Consider the following 14,600-nt stretch of genomic DNA (forward strand, 5'->3'; position numbering starts at 1 on the left):
AATCTGGGCAGATACGCACAGTTTTGGTCACAGACATAATCTATGTCAAGTTCAAGATTTAAAAATCTGCCTAGGGAATTCCCTGGCAGTCCAGTGGTGAGGACTCCGTGCTTTCACTGCTGAGAGCCTGGGTTCAATCCCTGGTCGGGGAACTAAGATCCCACAAGCCGGGCAGCGCGGCCAATATAATTAATTAATTTAAACCAATTAGTTAATTTTAATTAATTAATTGATTAAAGATCTGCCTAAAAGTCAGAATAGCCCAATTCATTTAAGAGGTTCAAATGACGATTACGATTGGAAACTGCTGTTCACTTGAAATGAGGCACAAAGAATCATGTTGATCAAGTAACATGTACAAATAAAACAATCTTAATTTAATGTTGGGCTGTGATGTTTCTAATTTAGAGATTTTAATTCTAATCAAGTATTACTTTTATATGATGCTTTTTTTTTTAATTGAGATTTTTATTGAGACAGTTGTAGACTCACCTGCAGTTATAAGAAATAACACAGAGAGATCCCATGGACACTTTACCCAATTTCCCCCTATGGTAACATTTTGCAAAGCCAGAATATATCACAACCAGGATGGTGACATTGCAACAATCCACAGACATTCAGGTTTCCCCAGTTTTACCTGTACTCGTGTGTGTGTGTGTGTGTTTTAGTTCTATACGGTTTTATCACATAAAAGGCTTTATCACATATAGGTTCAGTGTCCACCACAGTAAAGATACTGAACAGCTCCATCACCCCAAGCATCTCTTGCATTGCCCTTTTATAACCACACCCACCTTTTTCCTGCTTCCTTTACCCCACATTCTTAATCCCTGGAAACCACTAATATCCTCTCCGTTTCTAAAATTTTGTCATTTCAAAAGTCATACAGTATGTAACCTTTAGGACTGGCTTTTTTTTTTTTTTTTTTTTAATAAATTTCCTTGTTTTTTTATTTTTTGGCTGTGTTGGGTTTTCATTGCTGGGTGCAGGCTTTCTCTAGTTGTGGCGAGCGGGGGCTACTCTTCATCGCAGTGCATGGGCTTCTCATTGCGGTGGCTTCTTTTGTTGCGGAGCATGGGCTCTAGGCACACGGGCTCAGTAGTTGTGGCTCACGGGCTCTAGAGCGCAGGCTCAGGAGTTGTGGCGCACGGGCTTAGCTGCTCCGCGGCACGTGGGATCTTCCCGGACCAGGGCTCGAACCCGTGTCCCCTGCACTGGCAGGTGGATTCTTAACCACTGCGCCCCCAGGGAAGTCCCAGGACTGGCTTTTTTTCACTCAGCATAATTCCCTGAGACCCACCCAAGTTGTGACAGGTATCAAAGGACTGCCCCCTTTTTATTGCTGCGTAGTTTTATATGCTGTGGATGGACCACAGTTTCTTTAACCATTCACCTGTTGAAGGACATTCTGGGCTGTTTTCCAGCTTGGGGCTATTATGAATAAAACTGAAATGAACATACGTGTACAGGTTTTTATGTAAATATGTTTTCATTTCTCTAGGATAAATGCCCAAGAGTGAGCTTGCTGGGCTGCATGGTAGTTGCGTGTTTAGAGCTCTATAAAAACTGCCCAACAGTTTCCCAGAGGGGCCGTTTTCCATTTCCGCCAGCAACATACGAGGGATCCAAATGCTGCAGCCTCACCAGCATTTGGTGTTGTTACTATTTTTTACCTGATCAACTCTGGTAGTTGGACAGGGGTATCCCACTGTGGCTTTAACTTGCATTTACCATGCTCTTTCAAAGGGTATCAAAGTGTGAGCAACCTGAACCTTGCATCAATAAGATGGGCTGAGTGAACTTCGCTGGGGCACAAGATGCCAGCCCATCAGAACTATCCTGACCCCCTTAACTCTCTTTATTCCAGGTTCTTCAGTTCCTGATAGGAGACAAAAAGGAAGGCAGGCAGGGGAAGAGGAGAAACTTTTAAAAGTTTAACAAACAATAAGAAAGAAACTGTACTCTGTTTTCGTGGCAGTTGAGATAAAGCGAGACTAAATACTATGGCCTTTCTGATGGAATTAGGCCAGACTGAATGGGGTAGGCAGACTTGCCCTCTGCTCCCATTGTTCCTTGTGTTTATACTGAACCACTTCTCAAAACAGGGCATAACTGTCCCTCTTTTTGATAGGCTCCCTTAACAAATTAATATCCTGTCTTGTTCATAATACAATAATGTAAGCATCTTACATGGTACCTAGCATATAGCAAGTGTTTCATAAACACTGGATAAATGAATGGTTAGAATAGTTGGATGGATAGATGGGGGGATGGATGGGTGGATGGATAGATGGATACGCTTCCCCAGGTATTGGGATTTCACCTGGCAGTTATGACTAAGAACAAGAAATCAGCACCAACATTTTGGGCTTTTTAGTCACTAATGTGAAAACCTGCTGATTTCCAAAGTCTCTGCTTGTACACCTAACCCCTTATGAACAGACTGCTTTGCCAATGCAGATAGGATAAAAAGGTGTTATCTCACATCTCACTGCCTACTGCCTGTTTTCACTCACAGGGATCTCTTACAATCTTGTGTTGGGGGAAGCCTCAAATAGTGCACAACTGATAGGGTACAGGCACCAACCTTTGAAAGCAGACTCTCTGACAGAACCTGATTCCTGTCACCCCAGGGAAGGCTTCCGAGAGATCAACAAATTCAGCTGGCGTGTTTCAAAGGCTGAAATCAGTACCCCTGAGAAAAGACCATGGACTTGTGGCCTTTTCTTTTGCAAATCTATATGCTTCAAATCTTCCTCATAGGGAGCCAGGACCCAGCCACAGGAAGAGCTGGCTGGCCATGCCCCCCTCACACCATCTCTTCTTCCCTTCTGCTTTAGCTTGTTCTGTGCTGTGGACGCTGAGTGATAACATGATGTGCCTGAGTGGTTCCCCTCATTAGCTCATCTCTTTAGGGAGGAACCAAAGTGCAAAGGCTTGGTGAAGACCCCTGCTGGCAACTGGACCAGACTTTGCTGTGTATTAATTCTTTTTGTACATCTGCCCAGAAACCACTCAGTGGGGGGCATAATTTATTACATACTACATAATCAACTGCAGCTGCTACTGAAAAACAAAATATATATATATGTGTGTGTGTGTGTGTGTGTGTGTGTATCACCACACAAACAAAAAGGGAAAATAACCAAAACCATCCCAGAGTCCACACAACGGCATTCTAGCCTCCTTTTCCTGGGAGTAAAGGCCAGTGGGCCCAAATAAAGCCAATTTCATCCCTCCTTAGAGATGCAGTGATGGAGGTGGAAGAGTCTGATTCCAGGAAAACCATTAATGCATGAGATTCCTATCAGGTGTGTGGTTTCGATAATACGCTGGAAGGGAGCGCCTGTTCACCACGGCCTTCCAGAGGTTAGTTTACTTGTCTCAGCCAGCGCCATGGGACCACGCTTTTCAGCCTGCGGCCAATGAGCTCAGCCAGCCGGGGCCCAGCGCTAGTAACGCAGGTGCTGCCAGTCAGAGGTCAGGTGAGAACGCACCCTGAGGTCAGCAGCAGCACCCAGCCTCGGCCCCCCGCGCGGTCAGCCTTCTCAGAAAGTTTGCACAGGGGTATTTTTGGTTCTAAGGGCAGGGGACGCAACGTCTCAGGTGGTGACGGTGTTCAAGAAAGAAGGCCACTGTCTGACCCACCCCACATACGTTCCAATCGTAACAAACCCGGAGCCAAATCTCAGAGCCGTTACTCAGCCTCCGCTCCCTCCCAGGGCACTGCCCGTGATGTAGTCTTGCCAAATCCCAGAGAGAGCCCTACCCAGAGAAAAGGTGTTTAACCTTGGCCGAGGAGCTCAGTGGAAAGTTTTATTACTTGTCATGGCAAAAAAAAAAAAAAAAGGAAGAAAAAGAAAATCCCACTTTTGAAAATAAACTCTTCTTTGCCTCTCTCTGGGAGGAGGTAGGGCCACAAAGGCAGAGACGGGATCAGATAGTAGATGAAGGCGGGAAGCATCCTTCAGGGTCCAAGGGTTGTAACCGCAAGAAGTGATAACGCCTAACCCTCTGCACAGCATCATCCACAGTTCACGATGCCCCCGAGCATGGGGAAACAACAGACAACTGCAACCCAAATCTTCCACCCTGAATAAGTATCAAAAACATCCACCCAAATTAAGGCCATCTGGAACACTCAGTCCAGGTGGTGAAAGCATGGAACTAATGGGGCCAAAGTTGTGGTTCATGCTTACATAAGGACCAAGCGGACTCAAAGAGCACACTGTGCCCCAGCCCGACCAGAACCCTGCCCAGCAGCTGTTGCACAAATCAAACCTGTGGTCACAAAGAGATGGGAGACCACACACGCGCGCGCACACACACACACACACACACACACACACACACACACGGCTCAGTGCGAACTCTGCCACATTCCAAGAAAAATGCAAACAAAACCTCCTACTGAGTTTGGATAAGATGTGCTCTGCAGATAGAAAGACAAGTCCACCTATCCACCCATTCCTGGTAATGAGATGCAGGAAGCTGAAATAAGCAGATGATTCCACTCCCTTCAAGGCACAGCTCGCAAGCCACCTCCTCAGGGGCCTTCCCTGACACCCCCAGGCAGATGTGGCCCACTCCTCCCAGGATTTGGTTTCCTCTGTCACTTCTCACTCAGCTCCTGGGGGAGGGACTGTGTCTCCCCATCCTTTCTCCCACAGCCCAGCTCAAGCTTGAAACAGGGTCAGAGAAAGACATGCAGGAGAGGAAGGTAGGTATGGCTGGACAGACAGCCTCTGCCCTCTGGGGTTTCAGCATTTCTGACAGTCACCTCCTTTTTGAACACCACAGAGGGAACTGCTCCCAGGAGCACACACAGACCGCGGTCACGGCGCACAGCAAAGGCCAGCGGACCCCAGCAGCAGCCGCCTCTTACTTGGCTGTCATCGTATGCCAGCACAACCTTGAAAACCATCGGACTCTCACCACTACCCCAGGAAGCAAGCGGTACCATCCCTGTTGTGCAAATGAGGAGAAAGGCTTCAAGATGTTAATTAACTGGCTTAAGACTGCATCACTAAAAAGCGACAAAGCCGGGTTTCAGCCAGGAGCTCTTAGCTACCCTGAATGTGGACTCCTAACAGGAAGAGACTTAACTCAAAGTTACAAGCAAATTAACCCGAGGAACCTCTATATCCTAACCTAGGTAGATTTCTGATGGTGGTAGGTGCAAAATAGGAGCTGAAAACGGAGGAAATTTGGAAAGAGGGCGGAATATCCGTTCATGAGCAGAGGGTGAATCTACATCTTGCACTGTCTACTGGAAGTATATCTACTCCAGGGGAAGGGGGGGAATTGGTTCTTGCAGACAAGAAAACCTTCCTCTATGCATAAAGCACAGGCAGGTACACAGTACATAAACAGACAGTACATCTGTGGTATTAAAATGTCATAAAGAGGAAGTGACAATTGGGGGAAAACAGCTAAAAATGCTCCTGGGGGAGAAATAATGAAAAAAAAAAAAAAAAAAAGAAAGCTAGAGAAACACTGATCTACAGGAAGCAAACAAGAGGTAGCAAGACAAATAGTGGGAAGCAAAGGAGACCAGTCAGATGGGGCCATGTTGGGCCTGATGCACATGGCAGAACGGTGAGGAAGGGAGGGGACGAAAACTCAGTGTGCCCAGGGCAGTGTCATCTTTCCTTCTCCCTGCCACACCATTCTTCCACATGTTCAGTTAAAAATACATCACATAACAAACACAGGGAACGGAATATTTATAAAGTTTATACGGTATAAAGAATAATGAAATAACACCTGCATACCCAGCACCAGCTTAAGAAAGATAAAGCTATCAGTGCTTTAAAGGGCCCCTGAGCATCTGTCAAATACATCTCAATTTTAAAAATGTCAATTATACCTCAATAAAAATAAATAAATACATAATCAAAGCAAAAACAAACAAACCAAAAAAGGGCCCTGGTTATCTCTCCTCTGATTCTTTTTTCAGCTTTTTTTTGGCTGCGTTGGGTCTTCGTTGTTGCACGTGGGCTTTCTCTAGTTGTGGCGAGCGGGGGCTACTCTTCGTTGCAGTGCACGGGCTTCTCGTTGCGGTGGCGTCTCTTACTGCGAAGCACGGGCTCTAGGTACACGGGCTTCAGTAGCTGCAGCGCGTGGGCTCAGTAGTTGCGGCACACAGGCCCTAAAGCATGCGGGCTTCAGTAGTTGTGGCGCACAGGCTTAGTTGCTCCATGGCATGTGGGATCTTCCTGGACCAGGGATTGAACCCATGTTCCCTGCATTGGCAGGAGGATTCTTAACCTCTGTGCCACCAGGGGAGTCCCTCTCCCCCCTGATTCTATCTCCCCAACCAGATGTGACCACTATCCTGAATTTATTTTCATGGCTGTCTCATCTTTGTGATCATACACGTGAATGTATCATTTAGTCTGTACAGCTCTACGTGCATAGGATCATATCTGATAGATTCCTCTGCAACTTGCCTTATTAGCTCAATGTCGTGATCCGGAAATTCAGCCACGTTGACAACTACAATTATAATTCATTCCTTTCCATGGAATAAATTCACTACAATTCATCCATTTCCCCATAATGAATATTTGGATTGCTTCTGGCTCTTTGTTACTACAATCCCATTGCTGCAATGAACGTCCTGGCTCGTGTCCCCTGATTGGCAGAGAAGAGCTTCTGCAGGGACCATGTCCGAGTTAGCACCGGTAGCTGTGGAATTTGCACCTCTTTGACTTCACTAGGTAATGTAATACAAAGAAGCCATACCAGCACATACTCACAACCTCTCTGTATGAGTTCAGGTGGCCAGTACTTGATATCATCAGGGGATTTTTGTTTTGTTTATCTTTGCCAAACTGAAAGTATGAAATGGTATCTTGTAGTTTTAAGGTACATCTTCTTGACTACTAATGAAGTTGAACACATTTTCATAAGTTTATTGGTCATTTGTGTTTCCTCTTCTGCAAATTCCTTTTCCCATATTGAGCCCTTTTTCTATCGGGTGACTTGTTTTTTCCTTTTGAAATTTCTTTATATATTCCAAATACCAAAGCTCTGTCAGGTTGCAAATAACTTCTCAATTAGTGACTTGCCTTTTCACTTTCTTCACTGTGTTTCTGGATACATACAAAGATGTACACTGATTATTATACATTGATAAGTTCTTGGTTTTAATGTGGTTAAACTTATCAATTTTTTCCTCTACAAGTTATACTTTTTGTGTCTTAATTAAGAAATCTTTCTCTACCCTACCGTCAAGAAGTATTCTCCTCCTACATCATGCTTTCGAAAAATTTCATACTCTTTTTTTTTTTAAGTCCTTTTTTTTTTTTTTTCTGGCTGCTTTGGGTCTTCGTTGCTGCGCACGGGCTTTCTCTAGTTGTGGCAAGTGGGGGAAACTCTTCACTGCGGTGCGTGGGCTTCTCTTGTTACGAAGCGTGGGCTCTAGGCACACGGGCTTCAGTAGTTGTGGCACAAAAGCTCAGTAGTTGTGACTCTCGGGCTTCGCTGCTCTGCTTCATGTGGGATCTTCTTGGACCAGGGATCGAACCTGTGTCCCCTGCACTGGCAGGCGGATTCTTAACCACTGCGCCACCATGGAAGTCCTATTTTAAGGACTTAATTCACCTTGAAAATGATTATGAATGGTATGAGGTAAGTATTCGTTTCTTTTTAATATGACTGAACAATTGTGTCAGCACTGTTTATTGAACAGTTTATCTTTCCCATGCAGATCTGAAATGCCACATCTGTCAAAATCAAGTTTCCATCTATGTACAAGTATTTTCTAAACCCTATTCTGTTACATTGGTCTATTTAGCTATCCTGGTGCCAATACAACAATGTCCTAATTATTATATCTTTATTAAGTCATAGTATCTGGTAGGGCACATAGTCTGATTTTGGTATTAATTTTATGCTCTCTTCTTCATAAAATGAATGTTTCCTCTTTTTCTATTTTCTGAAAAAGCCTGGAAAAGATTTAAATAATTTGTGCTTTGAATGTTCGGAAGAAGTGGTGTGTTAGACTATTGTTTTCTTTACAAATAGATTTTTAACTACTTATTCAACTTCTTTTCATGGTTATAGTACTATTCAGTCTTTCTATTTCTTCTTGAGTCAGTTTTGGTAAGTTATATTTTCTAGAAATGTGTCTGCTTTGCCAAAGTTTTCAAAATTATTGTCATAAAGCTGTGCAAAATATCTTCTTACTGTATTTTTTCATCCTCTTGTCCACAGCTAATATTGGTTATTTGTGCAGTTTTTTCTTGACCAATCATGCCGCTGATTGTTTCATTAATGTCTACTCTTATTTTTGTTCTTTCCTTCCTTTTTCTTTTTTGTTGCTATTTTCTGTTCTTTCCTAATTTCTTAAGTTGTATGCTTAGCTCATTAACTTTCAGCTTTTCTTTTGTTTTAATAGGAGCATGTAACGTTACGCACTTACATAAACTTAAAATTATCCAAGTAGCACCCTACAAGTATTGATATGTAATATATTTTTCATTTCTAACTATTTTCTAATTTCCAGTATGATCTCTTTTTTTACCTATTGTTATTTTAAAGTTTGCTTTCTTTTTTAATTTCTAAATGAATTAGAGTTTTCAGGTCATTGTGCTACTGGTTTCCAACTTAATTACACTGGGATTAGAGAAGGTAACCTATTTAAAACACAGCCTTTGAAATTCATTGAAAATTACTTTATGGTTAAGATGTGGTCAGTTTTTATAAATATTCTATGTGTTCTTTAAGAGGATGTGAATTCTCCAGTTGTTAGATGTAATCATTTACGTTTCTTTTTTTTTTTTTTTTTAAAGTTCAGTGGATTCCTGCTTCCCAAACTATAGTACTTAAGATCCTTTATAGCCCGCTTATAAACTACCTTTTAATTAATTAATTAATTAATTTGGCTGTGCCAGGTCTTAGTTGCGGCATGTGGGATCTAGTTCCCCGACCAGGGATCGAACCCAGGCCCTCCACATTGGGAGCGCGGAGTCCCAGCCACTGGACTGCCAGGGAAGTCCCCATTTATGTTTCGTATATCAGGCTTATTAATTGTATTATTTGTTTTCTTCTATCTGATATACCAATTAGTGATAAAATTATGTTAAAATCTCTCCCTAAAATCACAGATATATCTATTTATCTTTATGGTATTGATCAACTTTTGCTTTCTATATTTGGAAGCAAAATAAACAAACTTAGAATTATAATATCTTCCTAATGAAATGAACTTTTTATCATTAAACAAGAACCCTCTTTGTCACAAATAATGTTCTTTGCCAGCTGTTAATGAAACTGCACTAGTATCTAGGTGGACGGGACAAAGATGAGTCTTATATTAGCTGGAACACCTTTTTCCATCCTTTCGCTTTCAAACACTCTGTGTCCTTGCGTCCTTCCATTTTAAGTATATCTTGCTAGGAAGCACCCCTGTGGATGCTGTTTTACTTCTTTATTTTCCTTTTTTTCTGTTTTACTTTTATCCAGTCTGACAATCCTTTTCTGGGGTTGGGGGGTGGACTGGGTCCATTCACACTGATTGTGACTACTGATATATTTGCATTTATTTCTGCCCTTTCTTTGGTGCTTTCTCTTTGTCCTACCTTTTCCATGTTTCATCCTTACTTTTTAATGAAATTTCGAACAAATGAAGCCCACCATTTTTTTAAAATTTATTTTACTGAAGTACAGTTGATTTATAATGTTGTGTTAATTCCTGCTGTACAGCAAATTGATTCAGTTATACATATATATACATTATTTTTCATATTCTTTTCCATTATGGTTTATCACAGGATACTGAATATAGTTAGGACATTGTTGTTTATCCATTCTACATATAATAGTTTGCATCTGCTAATCCCAAATTCCCAATCCATCCCTCCCCCACCCCTCTCCCCCTTGGCAACCACAAGTCTGTTCTCTATGTCTGTGAGTCTGTTTCTGTTTCATAGATAAGTTCATTTGGGTCATATTTTAGATTCCACATATAAGTGATAGCATATGGTATTTGTCTTTCTGACCTACTTCACTTAGTATGATAATTTCTAGGTCCACCCATGTTGCTGCAAATGACATTATTTCATTTTTTTTTATGGCTGAGTAGTATTCCACAGTATATATGTCCCACATCTTCTTTATCCATTCATCTGTCGATGGACATTTAGGTTGCTTCCATGTTTTGGCTATTGTGAATAGTGACAAGCCCACCATGTTTTAAAAGGAGGAAAAGAAAAAGAATAATACTATCTCATCAACCCTACTTTACAGAAAATGATAAATTAAGATTCAGTGGTGAAAAGCCTTTCTAAGGTCAGAAAGCTAACAAGTGAGAAAGCCCAGGACCTAATCCATCACCCAGCACTCTTCCACTCCATGACAGCTGACCCTTTCCCACAGCAGCAGTAGTGAGACTGGCTGAATTTCACAGATACTCCTCAAAATAGTTCATCTTCCCCCCCCACAGAGACAGAAAATACAAGTATTAAGCTATTTATTTTACAGATGGGAAAACTAAGACCTAGGGGCAGTAAGTCATTTACCTAGGGGCAGAGAAGCTTTGTGTTAGAAACAAAAATGTTAAATTTCTAGAAACACTGATGTCTTAGCAAATACCAAACAAATTTGTGGAAGAAAAGAAACACATTAATGAAGGCTGAGGTGGATACATTCGTAACTAGTTTAGGAATACAAAAAAAAATGGATTACTTATTATTAGGTTTGCTCAGAAGGTTATATAAAATTGAATGAAGGTGATCAAAAGGTACAAACTTCCAGTTATAAGAAAAATAAGTACTAAGAATATAATGTACAACATGATGACTATGGTTAACACTGCTGTATGGTATATTTGAAAGCCGCTAAGAGAATAGACTAGATCCTAAAAGTTCTCATGACAAGGAAAACACATTCTTTTCTTTTTTCTCATTTTTTCTTTGTATCTATATTAGACAGTGGATATTAACTAAGCTTACTGTGGTAATCATTTCACAATATGTGTATGTTAAGTCATTATGCTGTATACCTTACTTATACAGTGCCATATGTCAATTACATCTCAATAAAACTGAAAAAAAAGAAAGTTGTATGAAATTTTAAAATATATTCAGATCTGACATCATCTAAAATTTTTAATCTTTTGCTACTTTAGAAGATGGAAACCACTTGACTACAAAAAAGTAATCATTATCATATTTAAAACAAAGAAAGTTAGTGTGCTACTGGGATTTTCTGTATTCCAGGATGAGAAGCAGGCCCAGAAAGTACCGATTTTCAGGAAAGAGCTGAAAAGTAGCCCAAGTCCGGTGACATCTCTAAGCACATGGCACTGTTTTCTCAGTTCACGTCCGGGTCTCTCGAGCCCAGAGACTCCTGCTTCTTCTGTCCCTTCAGTTTCTTCACCTCCTTGAACCTCTAAGAATCTAACATTTCTCCTGGGCTGACTTCCAAGTCCATTTTTGGCTGTGCTTTGTTTTTACTGGGTAGATATCCAAGCACAGACTCATTTTTTTTCAGACTAGGAAACCACAGAGGCAAGATGCATATATGAGAGGATGCTGGACTAAGCCTGGCCCCTACACTAGAGAAAGATCCTCCTGGCACTATCTCAGGCCCTGTATTAGCTACAATATAAAGAGGTTCTCAAACCCACCTCTTGCAAAAGCACTTTTCAAACATCTGCTTGGAAGAATCTCTTGTTCTCGAAACCAGGCCAAGGAAAGAGCAAAATACGAGAATTCTGATCTACAACAGCTACTGTAGCATAAATTACTTGACGTGAAAATCATTCCCACTTCTTAATGAAATCATTCTCTTTCTTCTGAAATCACATAGATTCTCAACAGGTGGTTTTTATAAGATCATCTGATTAAGAATGGTCTTAAAGAATACCATCTGAAGTTAGTTTTACTCTAAAACCTTCATATTCATTGGTTTGAAAAACGACTTGGAGGAAGTAAGCACAGGATAAGCATGTATGAAATTTTTATCTTATCAACATCATTAACAATTTATCTTATCTTTATCTTTTATTTTTATCTTTTTACCTGATAATCTATCTTATTGACCAGTAACAATTCTTTCTCATCTTTTCCAGTCTTCCAAGGCTTAATATCCTTGTCTCCTGATTTCCTAGCTCAGGTCTCTTTCTTCACAAAAAGCAAAGGAGAAAGAAGCTTAAACGGAAATGATGCACATAACCGTACCTTCCTTGCAAGCAGGTTGGCTACTTGAGACACACCCATGTGGCCAAGGAGAAGCCACACCAGCCGCTGCTTGCCCCACTCCATCCAGAAGCTCCACTCAAAGTCAGTTGGGTCCTAAATTGGCCAAAACAGCAGTTCATCAGAGGGATCTTGGTACGTGTTTGAGGCAGAACACAAACACCAGTTAATAAAACAATTGCAAGAAGAAGGCCAATGTGAATCCAAATGCCATAAAACGGCATTTACACAACATTTCCAGCATCTACCCCACCACACACCGCACCTACCTATACCCTCCCCTCCAGCTTAGCTGATTTCATTGCCATTCCCCCATTGAGTGCCTTTGTTAAAGCTGATCCCCCGACCTCTGGACCCTCTATGGGATAGAAACTATTATTGACCCCACATTATAAAATATGAAACAGAGGCTTAAAGAATTCAGTTCATTTACCCAGCATCACATAGATAGTACAAATAACAACTTAGCATATCTCAGTTTCATCACCTAGATGCTTTCACCAGCAAGAGAAATGTACACTGGACACTAATAAAATCGTGTAAGGTCAGTCATGTTAAATCTTGCTGTCACTTACAGGCAGGAGGATAATTTGATAGAGAAATTAACTAATTCCCTAGAAGATTACAAGGAAAGAATGAAAGATATACTTCCCTTCACCTTGGGAAGCTATGTCCATCAGTGCCCTTTGTCTGCGTCTGTACCAGGCTCTGTGTCTATATGGCTCCCTGACAGGGGCAGGTGAAAACCTCTGGCAAGATTGGACCCGTGGACACCTGGGGGCTCACACCTAAAAGCTTCGGCCTCAGGAGCCCTGGGGAGATCATGGCAGCCAAGCTGAGCATGGAGGGAATAAGCACAGTGATTGGCCACTCTCAAACGGATAATGCGGGCTTGGCCCATGAGCATCTCGGCACCACCAGGATGGAGTGCAGATTTGAGGCCCTCAGAATTTTCTAGCCAAATCGTGTGGGGGACAAAGGAATCCCCTGCTGACTATTGATCTATCGATACTGAACATCTCATCAGTCTCTACAAGTGAAACTTTGAGTCAAATTTTTAATTGGGTTTAAAGGAAAATAGGATTTTTTTCTATTATTTTTTTCTTTTTTTTTTTTTTTGCACCTGAGGATTGAGGGGCAATTTCATACAAGTTACACATATTACAAAACTCTTTTTTTCAGAAGGTAAAATATAGATTGAAGTGATCTTGATTCATATCAGACTATGGATGTAGAGGTAGCAAATGTAGCAGCTAAGGCTGCCGATTCATCTTGGGTTTGGATCCCAGATCTACCTGCATACTGGCTGTGATGACCTTGAGTGAGATACTTCACCTTTCTGCTGTCTGCTCATATGATAACAGGACTGATTTTCTAGGAATTTGTGAGGTTTAACTGAAAATACATGCATATCAAAATTTTAAAACAGTACCCGGCACACAGTACTCACTAAAAATTGCTACTTGCCACTAACTGCTAGTCCCATGTGCTTTCCATCCTGTGTTAACCAGCTAAGATTGTATCATGCTTTACATGTTGCCTCTTGTTAAAAAAAAAAAAAAGTTTTTCTATTTTCCAAATAAAGAAAGACAGCAGTACTGTGCTTCTCAAACAACACGTTTTCCCCACAACCAAGATCCTGATACACACACAACCTGCTCATAGAGCCCCCATCCCATGAAAATCACAGATCTGGTCCAATTCCTTCCATTCAAAGACTGACTACATCAGAGCCCAGGACGTGCCCACGCTGCACACCCAGGCAGCAGCAGAGCAGAGAACTCAAATCGTTAACCTGGCTTCATCCCTGTTCCAGAGCTCACTTCCCCATCTTAAAAATGTCAAATTAGTGGAGAGTCACTCAGCTGATTAAAGGCGCAAAGGTCATGTGATGAGGCCATGCTAGTAAAATGCCACTTTGTAACATGGATGCAGACACTAAAAACCAAGATTGAATTTTTTTACCCCCCTCAAAATAAAAATCCCAACATTTTAGCTTTTTAAATATAAATAATGTTATTGAACATTCAGAATTACATTAGAATTCATCACCTCAGACTTATACCTATGTTTCAAAACTTTTCCAAGTTTAATTTCTAGGGGGGGAAAATGAAATAATATCTCATAACATTCAAGAAACCAAAAAAATCTTTATGCTTCATCCTAAGGCCCAGAACTACTGAAAACCCTGTGCTGGTAAAATCCCATCAACAGGGCTTCCCTGGTGGCGCAGTGGTTAAGAATCCACCTGCCAATGCAGGGGACACAGGTTCGAGCCCTGGTCCGGGAAGATCCCACATGCCGCGGAGCAACTAAGCCTGTGAGCCACAACTACTGAGCCTGCGCTCTAGACCCCATGAGCCACAACTACTGAGCCTGCGTGCCACAACT

At 41.5% G+C, this 14,600-nt stretch overlaps 1 protein-coding gene across 7 annotated transcripts in view; it reads right to left on the reverse strand.

Annotated features, from left to right (window-relative positions):
• Positions 1-14,600, reverse strand: part of HHAT (hedgehog acyltransferase) — a 353,787-nt gene that overhangs the window by 278,171 nt on the left and 61,016 nt on the right. For 5 of the 7 annotated variants that reach the window (XM_068538433.1, XM_068538436.1, XM_068538435.1 and 2 more), the window contains exon 4: positions 12,192-12,305. The exons of the other annotated variants lie outside the window; for them this stretch is intronic. In XM_068538433.1, the coding sequence (XP_068394534.1) occupies positions 12,192-12,305 (114 nt within the window). The remainder of the gene's footprint in view (positions 1-12,191; positions 12,306-14,600) is intronic. 7 annotated transcript variants of the gene reach the window in all.

Source organism: Eschrichtius robustus, chromosome 3, assembly GCF_028021215.1.
Source record: "Eschrichtius robustus isolate mEscRob2 chromosome 3, mEscRob2.pri, whole genome shotgun sequence".
Classification (NCBI taxonomy): Eukaryota; Metazoa; Chordata; class Mammalia; order Artiodactyla; family Eschrichtiidae; genus Eschrichtius; species Eschrichtius robustus.